This window comes from Pleurodeles waltl, chromosome 4_2 (assembly GCF_031143425.1).
Source record: "Pleurodeles waltl isolate 20211129_DDA chromosome 4_2, aPleWal1.hap1.20221129, whole genome shotgun sequence".
In the NCBI taxonomy this organism is placed as follows: Eukaryota; Metazoa; Chordata; class Amphibia; order Caudata; family Salamandridae; genus Pleurodeles; species Pleurodeles waltl.
Window position 1 is genome coordinate 106,620,588 of NC_090443.1, and position 18,972 is coordinate 106,639,559.

At 43.9% G+C, this 18,972-nt stretch overlaps 1 protein-coding gene across 1 annotated transcript in view; it reads right to left on the reverse strand.

Annotated features, from left to right (window-relative positions):
- Nucleotides 1-18,972, reverse strand: part of DIP2B (disco interacting protein 2 homolog B) — a 738,038-nt gene that overhangs the window by 388,857 nt on the left and 330,209 nt on the right. Inside the window, exons 6-9 of the mRNA XM_069230866.1 lie at nt 10,580-10,738; nt 7,649-7,768; nt 5,917-6,114; nt 4,914-5,005 (exon numbers count right to left, since the gene is read on the reverse strand). Coding sequence (XP_069086967.1) covers nt 4,914-5,005; nt 5,917-6,114; nt 7,649-7,768; nt 10,580-10,738 — 569 coding nt within the window. The remainder of the gene's footprint in view (nt 1-4,913; nt 5,006-5,916; nt 6,115-7,648; nt 7,769-10,579; nt 10,739-18,972) is intronic.

Consider the following 18,972-nt stretch of genomic DNA (forward strand, 5'->3'; position numbering starts at 1 on the left):
ATGGTGTCAGTGTGCCTGCCAGAAAAGAAGCCCACCCCCGTGCTTGCCCACTATGAACTTCACAACGGTGTCTGCAGACTCTTTCTGCAGAACCCCCTGCAACCACAAGTGACCAGGGGACAAAGACCAAATGCCCTAGAACTCTTCTGCACCCATCTGCCCTGGCCCCTAAAGAAGAGAGCCAAGGTGCCCCCATGTCTCCCCACCTTGGGAGACTTGAGCCCACATGTTGGCTTGGTCGGACTGGACCCCTAGTCCACGCCTGCAGTGCTTCTGCAGGCCCTCCTGCAAACACGAGAAACTCCAACACCGGACCCAGTGCCACAAAACACCACTGCACCCACACCCTACAGCCTGAGGAAGCATGGACTGATGGTGTCTGCTCGTGCCCCAGGACCTCAAAGGGTCCAGCCCCCCTGTGGGTTCCCCTGTACTGTCCTTTCAGTCCATCCCCTGCAGCAACTTTGTAACCAGACCGATCCCCATGGACTTGAATGGGACAGCCGATACCGTAACACACCTCTGCACCGGACTCACCAGAGATCCCCAAGGTGACCTGTTGGTGCGGCCTTGGACCTTGCCCCAAGCTCACCTCAAGTCCAGAAGATTGGTCCCATAGGTCACTGTACTCTATCTGGTTTGCCGTCTTTGTTTCCTTCATAGGATTGCATTGCCACTTCCTGAAAAATGCACTGTCTATTTTTAAAAAATGTAAAAAAAATCATAACTCGAAAAGTACTCACCTGACTCCAGTGATCTTGGTATCAAAGTTTATATAAAGTACATGTTTTTTTTTTTTTAATAAACTGGTGTTGGATTTCTTTATTGAGTGCGTGTCTCACTTACTGTATGAGTGTGTGTTTGACATGCGTAGCACTACCCTCTGTTATGCTTAACTGCTCAACCACACTACCCAGAAAGAGAGCATCTGGGATGTCATTTGTGCCTCTCTGATACCTCTGGGGATTGCTTGGACTCTGCACAGTGTATTGCATTTTGGTCCTGATGTAGGAAGAATAGGAACACATCACATACATACAAACATAAGTTCCCAAATCCCAATACAAACATTTTAGGCTGAGGATAGTTGTAAACTAATGTAAGTATTGAAAGGCTTAATACATGACATGCTAAAAAAAGACAGACTGTGGGTTCAATAGAAAAGGCAGGTCATATTTAGGACAAACTAACACTTATTACTTAGGAAACTTATACACATGCTGCATTGTTAAGTTAGCTGTGCTGAAACACACAAGAGGCCCAAGCCACTTTAGAATGAGAGTTTTTCTTTAAAGCTGCCCAAACTGTTGCTTTCAAAATGTTCACTTAGCACGAGCAGGGTGGAACAAAAGGGTGTATCCTGCTTTAGCACAAGGGTCCTAAAAAACACAAGTCATTCATATCTTGGTGAGGGGAACTGTGTAAGGGTCAGATAAGCATTAGCACAAGGCAGGGCTACCGTGAGCATCATGTAACATATAATCACTTGTTGTGCAGAAAAGATAGAGATGCAGAATGACCTCAATGTTTTTTACCCACCCATGAGGTGACCAGTAATCGTGCATGTGCTCTTGTCAAGAGGTCCCTCTCCCCTGTTATCTTATCTGTACTGCTTGTTCTTGCTTACGTTAATGCTGAACTTGTCAGCATAGATTTTTGTGGTTTTTACAGTATAAATACCACTGCTTGTGAACTATAACTTTGAACTTCAGTCATAGCCTCTATGTTGAGACTGCCTGTTGTTCCCAGCTGAAAATCGATTAAACCTATATTATTGTGTCAAATTGATCTGTCTTATTTTATTAACAGATTTCCCTCTAACAGTCCACTATATAAAGAGCTAGCTTCCTACAGGAGGAATTCACATCATCATTCAATAATCAATGGATGGTGCCCCTGAAATTCTAGAAAGTATTCTGAAATGGCACTCCCTTGTGAAATTGGTTTACTAGGAAAAAAGGCTGTAATATTTGTATTTAGAAACATCTGTGCATGTTTAGACAAACTAAACGAATGGCTCAAAATGCTGACTGGGTGATTAAGCTTATGGGGTTTGGTCATCTGAAACTTTAACTAGATAAGCATGGTTCAGAATCAAAGAGCACAACTAGTGAAACCCTTTGAAGGTCTTCATCTGTAGCTTCAGAGAAGCAACTGAAAGGAGACTTACGTGCTTATTGCTGCTCGGGTTGATACTGCTTCACAACCAGGCACTGTTAATGGTGTTAGAAGGAAGCTGGATGATGGGTGAACAGTGCTGCTCCGAGTGACAGTGTTAATGGAGGACTGATCAATAGAAATGTGACAGCTATAGCCTGTTGAGGGTCAATTTTCTTTGGGGAAGGTCCTAACTTTCCCATTCCTTCCCTTTTGCTTCCTGGAACCAATGAATCAGGGCTACTCAGATTCACGAGGAGAAAAATAATATTCAACTACAATATAAGGATTCTTTAAATAAGTTTTGGAATTCTCTTAACATTAGGACTGGTAAAAACAGTACTGAAGCAAAACATCATAGAGAAATTGATATAATCAAGGTATATCAACTTGCATAAACCTGTAACAAGATCTTTGAAGTTGGATTTTGTGGAATCCTGATAAACTTCAGGCTGGCTGTGACCACCGGCAAAGGCAGAAGATATGAATTATGAGTATTACGTAATCTGGAAGAGAAAGATGTGTCCTTCCAACAGAGAAAGTCAGATGCACTAATCGTATGCAGGGGCAGCTTTTAATCATCTCATGAACTGCCAAGGAGACCCTAGAACTGTGTGTGAACATATGGTCATACTACTGCTAACTTTTATACAGACCCAGGGATGGATACAATGAGGGGTCCCTCTAACCCTCCAGGTGCTGCTGAAGGTTCAGGACAAATTTGAAGACCTCCAATGAAATCATATCCTATTTCCGCAGTCTAATAGGAGTGGTAAAATTCTCAAATTAAACACAAATAAACAAAAAATTACTCTGCCATGGCAAAGCGCAATTTAGGGGGTTTGAAACTAGTCAGAGCAAAAATCAAGAAATTCTTCCACACAAAGGAATACGTAAATGACAATCTCAATGATAGTAACAAGTACATTTGTTTAAAAAGAATTTATTTATTTGATAGAAAGAGCTGTTACAGGAGCTACTTTGATGTTGGACTGTCTTTTGGCAACTGAACTATCCTGCAGAGACAAAAGCAGCACAATAGCAGTGGGGACAGAGAGAGCATTTAGCAACCATGCATGAAAGCAGGTAAGGAATGCCGAGACAGTAAAGTTCGGAAGCGGCTGGATGTGGTTGAGATAAAGGGATAGATGGAGTCAAGTGCTGCTAGAGTAAAAGCATCCCCATTAGTAGGCGTCAGTTGTATTGACATATGTTAGATCAGAGATTTTTTTGTTTTTTTGTATTGATTTGCTTTTATTTATCAACATCTTTATTGTTGAGGATAACATTGTACTCTGGTTTGTCTTTTTCTGTATATTAAATGTATGTGCATTTGTATTCAATTTTAGGATAGACATAACATTTTTTTAACTTTCAAGAATTCATTAGCTTATGAATTTCCGAAAGTTCAAAAACGTTACCCCTATCCTTCCATGCACCCTGTTTCCAGTCGAAGGTTTTCAATTGACAACCCCAAGTGTCTGGTTGGGAGTGGGGTGTCGTATTTACAGGAGGCTTCCAATAAATGTATTGGATACCACCCATTTGATAAACATTTGTAAAAGACAGCCAGAAATGCAACTATGGTATCATGACGACACTGAGCAACTTGGCATCCTCAGACAAGAGAAGTCAGACATCACTTCATGCCAAGTTTACGTTTAATTTATTTATATGGCACACACTGTAAAACTTTCCAAAATTGTGGTGATTACAATGACTGAGTTTGGCTCTTGCAAGGTAAGTGGATTGGGACGGCCTGGGTTACACTGTTTAGGACATATTACATAGTCCATGTTATAGAGTTAAAAATGTTAAATAGTTCAGGAACTGTGGGATTATGGCAAGGTAATCATGGTTAGACCTCAGAAGCAAAATATGGGCAAAGCGCAGTTGACCACAAATGTATGGGAGAAGTGAAAGTGACGAGAATCATTTAAATTCAGTGGTCTGGAAAAGGTAAGTTGTGCCTGTGATTAACCACATCAGTGATTGGGGTTGAGGATTTCATTGGACATGTTCCAAAGGCGGGGCTATCACTGAGATGGATATGCAGACTGAAATTAAAATGAATGTATGGCAGAATAACATTCTGCAAACCACATTGCCAGCAGTTAGCAAAAAAGGAAAAAAAAAGTAGTGTACTGAACACATGCTTCATTCTAGGAACATCGCTTCTAGCGACTGCTGTTCGGACGTTCAGCACAGTTACCCTTCCATGGCATTGTTCCACTAATCATGAACAGAAAACACAAAAGGCAGAGATTCTGAAGAAGCTGTCTTCCTGGCTATGTGGCATACAATATTATGAATGGTCCAAATCTTTAGCCACGTCAAACTCTTTGTTATTGCCAACCATATGCAAAAATAATGAAATACAAATTGCTTCTCAAACAAATTTCAAATAAGTATGGATAAACTTTTGATCACATCCAACAGTGAAACCCAGTTAGTTTTACCGAATGATCAATAAATATGGAAATGTAATTTGAAATGTATTACATGCAAGTTTTTATCATACATATTCATTGTGGATATGGTGAATGCAGGACTGGATTTTAGTATTTGTTGGAACGATAAGCCCATACTTATGCAAAAGAAATTGATCCAAGTAGAAGTACAAGACGCCTAAACCATGCTCCATGTGCACAACTGTCCTCACACAATTGTAACAGAATGCAATCTGCTAAAGATAATGAAAAATAATACAACAGTTTACAGTGTAATAAAAGGTCTAGTTATTTTTAAAATAGTACCCGGTCTCCTGGCTTCAGCACTGGTTCATTTTTGGTTCCAAGTTTATTAAGAAGTGTATAGGCCAACCGTAGACTTCTGGTCCATAATTTACCTACAAGAAGGACGTTTTACAATGTTTGAGAGAGGTTTCATTTTTGAAAACAAAGTGATACCCACATTTTCACCAATTACCAAGACAGCTCTGCGTTATTTTCTTTGCTAAGACTGGGAAATCACTGTTCTCTCTGCATTAAGCAAACTGAGGAAAATAGTGAAACTCAGTGAAGATAGGGAAGCTGGAACTAGAACATCGGCCTAGTAGATGACTACTAATCCACATCCCATGTCCTAGTAAAACTGAATGATGGATGGCCACAGGGCATAACGCAAGCTACAGTCAAAGGAGATAACCAACTCTGACTGGGCCCCATCCTTCAAATATCTATTCACCCTTCTATAGCATAAACCATAGAGGCAACTTGCATAGATAGCTTAACAGATGGTAATCATAATAACATCTGGAATAATGTTTATCAAACTTTTTTAAAAAACAGCATTGGACTGAAAGCCGACGCACATAAGAGCATGCTGAAGCAAGTTGTCACCTTTTAAGGACAATTCGTTAACAGTTATATTTCGGATTTCTTTAAGTGGCTTTCTGACACTCCACAGTGACAACAGCAGGTTTTCCAACCGGTTACATTTAAAGGCTAAGAACTCGGTTTCCACAACCTGACAGTGCATGGAGGATCTGAAAGGATACTGTCTTTGTATAATTACAGGTTTAAGTTAAATAAGCCTATGACGAATCATCGAACACATTTTAATAACAATGGGTTAGTGAAAAGTGCAATGGCTTAAACTGAGAAGCAAGAACAAGTTACTAGATCTAACATTCTCTGAACAGTCACAGCCTTTACATTATTTTCAAACAAGGAAATCAAACTATCTGAGACCTTAGGGAAGGAAATAAAAAATCAACATGTCACAAAGAACTACACGATCGACCAAATTTCAACCTACCATAAGTCAGTGTGTAAACTGGCTTTCCTGTAACATCAAGGGCCGTCAGACAGGGACACTTGGCCTGGGTGGTGCCCCAGCGTTGCAGTGCAGCTTCAATGGCCGGGGGCCAATTGCAGACCACGCCCAATGGCTCCCCTTTCACAGGGGTCATCTGACGTCCTTCTGGCTTTGGCTGGTTCGGGTCTGGCCGTGGAACTGAAGGAAAACGTGGATACACCAATTAACAGTGCAATATTTAGGCTGCAGATGGCAAAAGTATAGGGCGCTAAAAATCTATTTTGTTAATCTGCCCCAAACGTGCAAGATTCGGCGAAGTGTGTTTAACAACGGGATGGTATGGAACAAAATACAGAAGGTGAGTAATATATTGCTGCGTACCATCCACAAATTTGCTAACAAGTAATGGCAAAGGTAAGGGTCTCGCTTTGGAGACCTATTGTCTGTCAAGTTTTTTAACCACGATACACAGCATCCTCGATGTTGTGAAGCATAGTCACATAAGCGGAAAAAAGTCTGTAACGCTGCCTGTCGATGTATGCTAAATAATAATTCAAAAAGCCTATACACAACTGGTCGGTTAATTTTGACGGTGTGCGCACCTCCAATACACACATCTACAAAATGATGCTGTTTTTTTTCCCTTTTATTTGCCGTTCTCAGCAAAAATAAAATAAAAATAAACACACTTTTTAAGCTTGGGTAGAGGGGGCAACATGTAGGGCACGAGTCAGAGTAGCTGTATTGAGGCAACAGCTATGGCAACATGTCGGGCGTGGTGGGGGAAAGCAAGAAAGATGGGAGTACGGAAGAAACAAGGAATATAGCGGTGGGGAGGAAAAGCAACAGTCGTCAAGAAGACACGGGTGGCAGGAAGCGGCAGGCGGATGAGCGCGAGGGCATGCAGTTTGGAAATGGGACAGAAGTAGTACAGAGGGTAGGGTTGAGGAGGAGAAACGTCGGGTGAGAGCAATACGGGCAGCGAGCTGGGGAGAAGCAGAAGAAAGCAACACGGGGAGGACATGAAGTCAAGCACAACATGGACTGGGGTCGACACGAGGGAGACAGCTGGAAAACACATGCACTGTTGTGGAGTGCTTAACCAAAAACAAAAAAGTAGTTTTTGAAAAACAAGCACCGGAAGCATATAAATCAGCCCACCAAAAGAGATGATTAAGAGGCTATGCTCAAAGAGATATGAATAAGAATCAGGCAAACCAAAGTGACAAGAAGGCAACCACTGGTATGCTATGAGCAGGCTTCAAGCCCTTTTTTGTTTCTGGCAAGCCCACACTGTGTGTTTCACAACCAGACAGCTATATTGCTTGATAAGCTCGACCCAAAAACAGGGATTCAAGCACAAATATAAATTAAAATACTAAGCGCTTACACAGTACTTTTTTCTGTGACCCAAAATGCTGTGAACAACAGGATTTTCTACAATCAAATCTCAAAATATTCCCATTTTATCATGTTGAGAAAGATGACAAGTTCAACCAATGCATATTAAAAGGTTGTGTGTGTGTGTGTATATGACCTGTTTGTGGTGCCCTGTCTGGATTTAAGATGGGTTAGGCTAGAGTGTAACTGATTTAGTATGGGCGTGCCTTATTAATGATGTGGAGTGTGCTGTCTAGACGATCTTATAGGTGGTCTCCATTATGAGTGCTGCAAATTGGTGTGCTCGCATGCTATATTATATCTGGTGCCACAGCACAGGCGTCCACTGTACCTTCCACAATCTCCTCAAAATCATCCACAAAGAATTCTTTCAGCGGCGGCCGCTTTGGCCTTTTCAAGGTGTTGAGCAGCTGCTGGATCTTGGTGGATACACGGCTACTTACTGGCACACCTGCATTGACAAGAAAGCATGGTATATAATGCACAGATCAACCACGAAAGAACAGTGCATGATATTCACATCTCAGTTAAGTCAGACCACTGTATTATGGGTGACAACTAAACAGCAAGAGAACCCAGATTCTCCCCCTGAAGAGATCTCTATAGTACACAAATGGACTTCTTAGGAGAAACAGACTGTGAGCTTGTAAAAAGTATTTTATTTTATCCATATTACCGTCCTTTTAGGTTTCGCCTGCACAGTGCTTTCATTATGCTTCTGAAATATTTTCTATTTAAAACTAAAAATTCTTAAAAGGGGCTTAATACCCGTTCCTTACTTACCTATACTTACCATTGGCTGGCTCCCACGTAGCTCCCGCCTGACTGACTTACCATTGGCTGGCACACACTTCACTCTCGTTTACTTTGCTAGTCCGTACCTCCGCCGTTCAGCTATGAAGTCTGGGCCAAGTACTCTTTCTGGTGGCCAGTGTCCGTGCGCCTGCAAAGGTACTTTTTTTTTCTTCTGAAGTGTAACATTGAGTGCATTGTTTGCATGCTGTTTCTACACCTGCATTTGTGTGTGTACCACCCAACTAAATGCATTTATGTTGAGATGTACATCAAGAAAGATATAAGTGTCTTGACTTCAGTCACCACTTGGCTCACAGGGTGCTTCCTTTAGGGAATGTAGGAACTTTTGACTGCAGGCCATTTTGTTGCGGGCTGGAGACTGCGCGTGCAGCGCCCCCCATCTGCCCATCAAAGCTCCACTGAGCGGACATACTGCAGTCTTTATTTCCCCAGAGATGCTAAGTTTTAGAGTCGGACGTGTCAAACAGACTTCAGATCCGTTTGACAGACTGGCAACGGGCATTCGATCTCAATCTTCTCTCCTTGTATTCCCGTAGTGTCTATGCGAGCAGGATCTTTAAGGGGCTGTGCGCTTGTTTTCAGAGCAGAAAAAGGTTACCTCAAACATTTTTAATTCATGATTAGGCTAACTTCAACCCGTTTTAAATCAAGACGGGTTTTGTGCACCACAGCAGATCGCGTTTCACAAACCTGGAATATCCAAATTACATATGAAGAATGTGTTGGGACTCTCCTTTTTGTAATGTCACATAATACAAATAAAGCCGCACCACTTGTTTTCCATCTTGTGGCAGATTCACACACTTATTTGTGTTAGTAAATAAAAAAAAGTCGCACACTGAGCTGAGTATCATTTTGGAAAGCACTGCGCCATCCGCAAGGCTCCACCTTCTTGCCCCTATCCTGGACTCAACCCAAAATACCAGAACTTGTCAAGATGTCACGTCTATTCGTGCTTGAAATGGAAAAATAGAAGTGCAAATACTCTGCACCAGAGTACCTGCTTATTTCTGGGAAGTGCCGGTACTCTCCAATTAAAAGTATTATGCTTTTCTTGAGAAGTGCAGATACTCTCCCTCTAAAAATAAAAAAAAGGTGCCGGTACCCCAAAGCGGACAGTACTGGCCCATTTAAATCACTGACATCTATCATTAACAGACATGAATGGCGGCTGTAGGTTTCATTGGTCTTTTCCCTAGAGAAATATGTAAAATATGTTCAAAGAAAAAAAATCTCTATTTTTATTGAGATTTTTTTAGGGAATGGGGTAGTTTTTCTCTTTATTTTTAGGGTTGAGCGCGCAAGTGCTCGAGCCAGCTATAATCTCTCTGTGGGCTTTTAACCACGCCCACTGCATGCCCATTGGTTTAATTAGTTCCTGGGCTTGCCTTTTAAAAATTGTTTGATTTTATTTGTGAAAGGCATGCATGTGTCATGCCTTTTCCGTTGTTTAGCCCTCCTCGAGTGCACCGACCAACTACTGAAAACTAGGGAGGCCCCATGTTTTCAGCACGGTTTCTGGACTACTTTTTATTTTTATTTCATATGCACATTTGCCGATATGTTTGACTGCGAGCGAACTTCTGTTTCATTTTGCGTGCTCCTTCACGCTCATGGCGTGGCACTTTGTATCGGCCCGTTTATGTAAAACTATTACTGTTCGTTTCCGTTTTATGTGGGAATAAAAGTCAGGTTAGGACTTTACAATGCTAATAGCTTTAAGTTGAGCAAATGCAAGACCCATTGCATTGCAAATGCTTTTTTAAGGGGGCTCTGGACCCCTTATGCAACTTTCCTGCTCGGTTTACCCTCCAACTACCCTCCCCCATGCCCTTTTCCTTTGAAGTGTAGTAACTCCATCAGAGTAGATCGTTGCAGACTGTCTCTACGCCCGCATTAGTTGATGCTTGCCCTGGCCCCCCCAACCATCTTGACCCATTGCAGGTGGCCAACTGTCACCTCCCGTTGCCTGCCTCATCCACAAATGTCCCCCCTCCCACACGACCATCACTGGTTTTCTCTTTGTAGTATATCTGCCATGGCAATAAATGATTTTTTACTTTGGCTGCATGTAACACTAAATCGTGTGTCAGACCAAGAGTTTCTTAATTACTATTTTAATTATTTATTTAGTAGTACATTTAAAAAAAAAACAAGATGACGCGGTCAATACTGGCGTCATGGCGCTTTTAAATAATTAAATTCAACCCTTGTTGCACAACAGCTCAACTGCGGTACAACCTGCACAAAACATTGACAAAGGCAACAGGTTTCTCATTGGTGTAACCTATAGCTTTGCCAATGCTTGGTATTAAAAAAAAAAAAAAAAAAAAAAAAAAAAAAAGACTATATGCATCTTTTGCAATCATGTGAAACTATTGAAAATGCATATTGTCTTTTGGAATTATCTACCAGCAGCAGAGTTATTCAATGGGTACTGGCATACCATCCGCAGTATCCATCAAGCTGGACCGTCTTGATGCCTTGTGCATTCCTTTTACCAGCCCGTGTGGTGGCAGGTCTATGTTCACAGGGCGCACCGAGGAGGTGGAGGACAACGGTGCAGAGGTGGTGGCTGTGACATCAGGAGGCGCGGAAAGAGTCTCTGCAAAATAGAAAATGGGATGAGGGACTATATTATCTCATCCAGAGAGTTAAAAAAATAAATCATGACACATTCATACACTGCATATTTAGAACAGGGCAAAATTAAAAAATCAAAAGCACAAAATGTAAATAATCTAGTGCTCAAAGTTTCAAATAGTTTGGCCTCTAATCGGAAATTTTTGCTACTGCAGATAGATACTCTAAATTAAATTACTGAGCACTGCAATGCCACACTTTTTCTTCCCCATATTGCATATTTTCAAACACGAAGCACTTGGAATCCCACATGGTTTCAGCATTATCTAAAGGTCATTTGTTGTCTCCAATCATCACTCACCCAGACACCCACAGAAATGATTACCAGTGCAACAGTGAAGGCAAAATAAGACCCGACAAATTCTAAAGCCTATTAAAAACATGCTTACTGGCTGTATACTTGAACATCACCTGCTATGCACGTGGACCAGGCTACACAGATCTACACATTGCCGCAAAGTTCACAAAATAAAGACTGTTCTAAGTGTATAACAGAGCCTACATTAAGACTCTCACCTCTAACACTCCAAAAATGTTTGCTCTTCTGAAATAACTGTGCATCTAACAAAAACTGCTCTGTTTTACTAATGGGCAGGGGGCTCGCACCACGGCATAGCGCGCCCCCAATACAGGTGCGGGCCGGATCGGACCGGTTTCGGCCGGCAGCCCAACTGTGGCTGCCGCGAAATTTTTTGAAAATCGCGCTCACCCCGAGGGGTGAGCCGATTGGCTGAAGGGGGTGTGGTGGGGGCTCCCAGGTAATCAGCAGGGGCAGCCCGAGTTAGTTAAAAGGGGGACTCAAGTCCCTCTAGGGTCAGGTTGTTTTCTTGACCCTAGGGCTGCCCCTGACGATCGACGCTCTCCTCCAGAGGACTGGAGGACTCCGGCCTGCCACAAGACGCCCTCGTGCTGCCTTGACCTTTGCTGCCCTTGGCCTTTTCTTCACCTCTCTCTGGCCTGGGGCAAGGCAGCTGGCTGGGAGACACCAGCTAGGTGATTTAAAGGTCTGCCTTGACTTTTTTGCAACCGGCTCTTGCTGCTTTGCCCTGGTGTTGGGGCCCTGGGACCAGGAGAGGCATCACAGACAAGGTAAGGAGTGGTGGGGGTCCTGGTAGTATTCTGGGGTGTTCTTGGCTGGTTCTTTTTTGGGTTAAGAGGTGGTGCTTTCCTCAGGGGCTGCAGGGGCAAGAAGCAATCAGAATAAGTTTTGTCTTTCATGCTGTGTTTTATACTGTGCAATTTTCTTTGTATAATTTTAGGCCAGTAGATGGCAGTATTGCTTTAATAGTAATTCCAGAGCCTATGCTGTAATTTGTTATTGCCTACCTAAAATATTTATAGTATAATTGTTTGCTATTTTTTTGTTTTGCCTGTTTGTGAACCTTTCTTGACTTTGCCTATTTAGAGGTATTTTTTCCTCCGCCCGTTTTCATAAGTATTGTTATCATTTGTGTGTTGTGGCAGCTGGGTGGTTTTAGGGTAATCTTTAGGCATGCCACCAAAACAGGTAAAGCGTAAATTGGATGTAGAGGCAGTTATGGGGCGCTTAGACGCTATGGACCGGGTGCTCGCTCTCATGCAACCAGCTCTCATGTCACTGGCGCAAAAGGGGGCTGAGGGCAATCCAGTGGGTGGCGAGACTCCTGAATTAGAGATAGATTCTGCGCCGGATCAGGGTGGGCGCCCAAGGCGAGCTGGGGTCCCTCCAAAATCAGCATTCCCCCCGGTTCCTAAGAGGGCTAGGAAAGTGGCACCCAAACTTGGGGGGAAAAAAATCAGCTCCCAAGAGGACCCCAAGAGGACACTCACTGAGGGGACACGGGATCCCAACATGGGACAGGCAGACACGCAACCAGAGGTTGCCATCACGGGAGCAGTGGCAGGTACACCCTTGGGTGGAGCAGTTTCGGTCAGCGAGCGTGAACCGGGAGGGGACCTGGTTAGTGGATTAGCAAAAGTGCTGCCCTGGCTGGCGAAGTTAGGCAATGCCCCACAGATTGATTAAGCAAGTGAGGGGTCAGCATTGGCCACGTTAAAGGGCTTAGCAATGGGTGTTGGCGCAAATCTGCAAGGGGCCACCACAGGAACACAAGAACCCCCGAGGGCCACAGCCACCACATCGCACGAGCCTACATCCTCCATTGCCCTGCCAGCAGTTGTGGGCACCACTACCAGTACATCACCACCAGAGAAACAAGGTGAGAGTGCTACCCAACCAGGTGGGACACATGATCAAGTACTTTCTCCTAGGGATCAGCTGGGACCTCATATATCTAGTGAATTAAGGGCAAAAATTCACAAGGGTACATTTGTGGATATTTTTGAGCTAACAGTAGTGAAGCCGGCTGATGAGGAAAGTAAGGACATTAAGGATTGCTCTCACAAATGGAAGAAACCAAAGGTAGATGAGACCATTATAAATTGGATAAAAGGTTTTACCATTTATCAGTCCATTTTACTGGGGAAATTTCCTGAGCTAGGTCCTCAAACTGCATATTATTTGAATAAAATAGTAGGTGCGCATGAGGAGTTTGGAGGAACCAGTTGGAAGGATTATGACAAAGCGTTCAGGTTGAAAAAAGCATCAAACCCTTCTATGTGCTGGGATCAGACCGATGTTAATGCATGGTTGCGCTGTATGATGCTGAAGAAACCAGAAGCCAATGTCCAGTCTCTTTTTCGAGGGCCCACGCCCAACAAGGATCCAAAAGGGGCGTGTTGGGCTTTCAGCAAAAGAGCATGTTCTAGGCCACAGGGTTCTTGCAAATTCAAGCACAATTGCTCCTTTTGCGGTGCGGCAGGGCATCCTGAGTTCAAATGTTTCAAGAAATCCAAAGAAAAGGTTGGGCAAAAATGAGGATAATGTTTTCTTGGTCCCAGGGGCCCCTTCACCTGTGTCTATCTTGACTATGAACCCTTGGCTTAATTTATATGCACGGCGCGATGCTTCAAAATTGTTGTATGAAGGTTTCCGCGATGGTTTTAGGATCCCAGCGGCAGGGGTGCAAGGCCCAAGATTTTGTAGAAATCAGCAGTCTTTAGACATTGCACAGGAGGTAGCTGAACGCAAGATATTGAAGGAATTGGGTTTAAATAGGATTGCTGGGCCATTTGACAGCCCCCCATTAAAGGATTTTGTCTGTTCCCCCCTGGGTTTGGTTCCCAAGAAGGATCCTGGGGAATTTCGTTTAATACACAATCTTTCCGCCCCTCGCGGAGCCTCTGTAAATGACGCAATCGATCCAGCCCTCTGCTCAGTCAAGTATGCATCTCTTGATGGCGCCTTGACTTTATTGAGGAAACTGGGTCAAGGGTCTCTCATGGCAAAAGCAGATATAGAATCAGCCTTCAGACTCTTGCCTGTTCACCCTGATGATCATCATCTGCTGGGCTTCCAATTCAGAGGGAAGTTCTATTATGACAAATGCATGCCTATGGGTTGTTCAGTTTCCTGCGCTTATTTCGAGCAATTTAGCACGTTTTTAGAGTGGGTTTTTACACAAGTTTCAGGGTCACCTAATGTCATTCATTATCTAGATGACTTCTTGTTCCTTGGACCAAGCGGGTCTGATAGGTGTGCTAAGTCTTTGACTGCATTTAAGTCTCTGATGGATAAATTCGGCATCCCTTTAGCTCAGGAAAAAACAACAGGTCCAACCACATCCTTGGTATTTCTGGGCATTGAAATAGATTCAGTGAGAGGGGAGTGCAGATTGCCCCAGGATAAAGTCATGGCTTTCAGAGCATCCTTAGAAACCTGTTTGGCAGCCAAAAAAGTCACCCTGCATCAGTTACAGATATTGGTGGGTCAACTTAATTTTGCCTTGCGGATCATTCCAATGGGGCGCCCTTTCTCACGCTCTATTGCTCAGTCTATGTCTGGCTTAAAAGAGAAGCACCATAAGACGCGGTTGTCTGCTGAAGTAAGGCAGGATCTAAGGATTTGGTTGGCTTTCCTCCAGGATTTCAATGGGTCAGTGGTATGGCCAGCCCCTCGGCGGTCCAATCAGGAAATCGGTTTATTTACTGACTCAGCGGGTAGTAGTGGTTTCGGGGCCATTTTAGGTACCAGGTGGTGTGCTCAGGCCTGGCCTCACGCTTGGGAGTCATCCGGGTTAGTTAAGAACATCACCTTCCTTGAGTTATTTCCCATAGTGGTTGCACTACACATATGGGTGGATCATCTTCGCAATCAATCTGTGGTTTTTTGGTCTGACAACATGGCAGTGGTACAAAGCATTAACTTTCAACATGCAAAGTGCAGAAGGGTGTTAAGACTGTTGAAGGAGTTAGTGTTGATCTGATGGCAGAATAACATTCTTTTTCAGGCAAAACATGTACCAGGAATTTTTAATAACGCAGCTGATGCATTGTCTCGTTTCAAGTTACAGGATTTTCGGCAGTTCCACCCAGGGGCTGAGTTGGAGCCCACATATTTCCCGGGACAGCTGTGGAATCTTGGAACTCACCCTTGGCGGATCTAGTGGCAGCCAGCCTAGCACCAAAAACAAGAAGGGCATATGAGAATGCATTTCATAAATATATAACTCACACATCTGCCGACCCCTTGGCGCAGCCTGGTTCCTTGAGTAGTTGGTTGGGATTTCTTGAGCTTTTGCGAAGGCAGGGAAAATCTGCTGCGAGTGCCAGACGTCACATCTCAGCTGTAGCCTTTTTTATCAAACTAGTGGGCGGGGCTGACCATTCTCGATCTTTTCTTATCAGACAGGCACTCAAGGGATGGGAAAGGTTGGAAGGGTCGATCCCTGACCAGCGGCGCCCCATTGACGTGGACAAGCTGGTAAAGATCTTGGGGGCCCTGACTGGGATCTGTGACTCAGATTTTGAGTCCACTCTATTCTCAGCAGCTTTCGCGCTTGCCTTTTACGGAGCCTTTCGAGTCTCAGAGCTTGTGGCCAGGTCTAAGCAGGACATTCACGGCGGAATGTTGGTGTCTCATGTTTTCTGGAAAGGGGGGGGATTTGGTAATTACTATACCACGGTCCAAGACAGACCAGGCAGGAAGGGGTGAACAGTTAATACTGGGGAGGGCTGGTGACTTCAGTGGTTGCCCAGTACGTGCAGTTAACAAGTACCTGCAGATTCAGTATCAGTTTTCCCAAGTATTGCAGAAAGCCTTACTGGCAATTGGCATGCATGGCAAATTTACTGCCCATTCCTTTAGGATAGGGGCAGCAACATCGGCAGCAGGGGCAGGGCTCAATACAGAGACGGTAAAAGGGATTGGGAGGTGGAAGTCGGATTGCTATAAACGCTATGTACGCCTCCATATGATCTAGGAACACCTTTTTGACACTCATGTGTAACGGTTTTTCTTTCTGTTCTCAGGATCTCTCAGTTTACCATTGGGCACATGGCTCCCGCCAGTGTTTGGGTTATTGGGCATTCCTTTGTGCGTCGGGCGCGGCCATTCTTCAACTTGTATCGCAGTCGGGCACAGGATGCAGGTCTCCGGTTTCTTTGCATAGCGAGAGGGGGTCTGCGCCTTGACGGTCTTCGCCAGCTCATCGAGGAGGTTCTGCGACGGCGGCTGCCGCCGCCAGCGCTCATCATCCTTCACGTGGGAGGCAACGATCTGGCAACAATCGGGAGGAGATCAGTTTTTGAGGACTTAATGGTCGAGATCTCCTGGTTAGCAAAGCGGTGTCCAGGGGCTGTCATTGCATGGTCCCATATTATTCCTAGGCGGATTTGGAGGTCGGGGCGCTCAGCGAAGACCCTTAATGAATCAGCCAGACGGCTGAACAGCCGCATGAAACAGCTTTTGAACACATCAGCGCTAAGGACTGTTGGGCATGGGTGCCTACAAGGGGAGGCAATGTTTCATGAAGATGGAGTTCACCTGTCAGATGGTGGTCATACTGTGTGTGTTGAGAACCTGATAGCATTTTCAATACAGTGTCTCTCTCAGAACTGAGCTTATTGTCCTCAGGGGGAGGCCTGGTTGGTCGGGAAACCAACCAGGCCTGTGGGAGGGAAGGAGTCATGTTTTGGCAAAAAACAGGTGGATAACCTTGGCATCAAGAATACTAGTGCAGGCGAACTCAAGACGGTATCATGAGCTTGTTGTCTCAAACCAGGGTGGCGGTGCTGTGGGTTTAGGAAAGGGGCTTGGGATGACCGCTACCGCGAATGTCCATTGCACCCCCCACGGTACTCCATTACATGGCCCTGGAATTGTTTAATTTGGGGGGATGAGACTGCGCCAGGGGACCAAGGTATGGCCCGGTTGCCCAGTATCATTCCCATTGGGTGCCAGGGGGGATCCCTTGCTTAGGGTTGGCTCTGGCATGGTTGGATTGGGGGACAGTTTTCATGCTGGCCCGCGCCCCCTCTATCTTGAGGGGGCAGGTGAGTCTCGCCTTGTGAAGCGTAATTGGTTTTGGGGGAAACACGGCCCCCAGTTTACAGACGATGCCACAGGTGCCTGGTGGGTGGACAACCATGACTCCTTTTTAAGATTTGAGATGTATATTGTAAATAATTATGGAAATTTAAGGATGAAAAGAAATACTGTACATATGATGATATTTTTATGTCGTGTTTATATGGTTGTGAATAAATACGGCCTGAGAATTGTTATATTCTCTATCGCAGGAAGGTTTCTGTCTGCTTTGTTTACTGTGAACATAAAGTATGTTGCTCCAAGTAGTGGATCATAGAGGGAAAACCAGTGTGAACTGGTTTTTGTTTGTGGGTATCGATGCGGTCCCCCACCTGTACCAAGAAAACCTACTAGAGCAGTAATGTTGTGATGCAATCAAAGCTGGGGAACTCCTCTCCAAGAGCAACGAAATTAGAACAGTCAATCTTTTACAGAAATAATATTTAAAATATGATTTGAATTCAACTATTTGAATTGAAATGCCATTTTGCAGACTTTTACATTTGTCTTAGTGCGAACACTGAAGTGCGTTTTTCTAATAAATAATTAACTGCAAAAAGACAGAAGGAAAGAACATATTTCCATAACCTAAAAATTTACTTTGTAGGTTTGAGATTTTGTTCCAGAATTAATGCAGAAAATGGAAAAATAGAATTTTAGCAAATGTGGGTAGACTGTTCTTGATGATGAAGTAGCCTTCCAATCCCTCTCCTACACACTGGTTGAACTCCTTACTTGGTAAATTTTACAAAATTTACCAAGAAAAGAATGGATACACTGCTATGGAAATAGTAAGGCCGTTTTTAAGAGTATATTTTATTGGTATTAGCAGTGCTATAAATGGAAAAAATATAAGTACAGGTACTCTCCATTTAGAGTACTTGTTTGCTCCTGAGAAGTGCTGGTACTCATCCATTGTAACGTATTGCAGCAGGGCACCCTTTCACACTACAAAAGTGCAGGTACTGAGTACCGGACAGTACCTGACCATTTAAAGCACTGGGTATCGCCATTGTTTTGTTCGATTCAGTGATTCATTTGAGCTATTGGTTTCTGGTGCTCAGCACCGCATTGTATTGTCAACACCAGAACTTAATGACAGACAGCCACGTGGTGGTGGTGTTTGCTTAATTTTGTGATGAGCACCCCAACAGTTGTTTAATAATTAAAAATACATTAAAATAACTAATGTCTACCAAGCAAAGCGATAAGAATAGCCTGGGCAGCCAGTAGTAGTCATTTGTAATACATATTAAAAGTCTGAATTGTCACACTTGTAGGAGGGTGAAGATTAGTTGTGTTGGTACTGCCATTTACAGAGCTGGTGGGGGCAATGGGTGGTGCAAGCTTTAGTGGCCTCTTGACAAGAGCGCTGGCACTTATTATTTTACAAATGAAGCATTGGTTCGAGTCACCTACTGATACATTTAGCACCTATTTGTGCTTCATTATATTGCTTTATATTATGAAGTCAACTGGAAACGGAGTAGAAAAACCTTCAGTCGAACTGTTACGTTCCAGGTTATTTTACATAATATTAGCTCATACCGCTTGCTTTGGCAAACCTGTGCTTTTAGTTCACTTTTTAAGATGAAGGCTATAATTGATTCCCTTTCCTAGCCCTTCATGTCTGGCATGGGGGGGATCTTTGAAAGGGGGCATGTTGGCTTTTCCATGTCTGTTCCTCGGTGCCTTCGCCACCCTTGTGAAAGCAAGACATTTTTAAAACACCCAAGAATCGGCACAGAGGCTCAGCGAGAGGGATTTATGCTCAGTACAAAAATGTGATC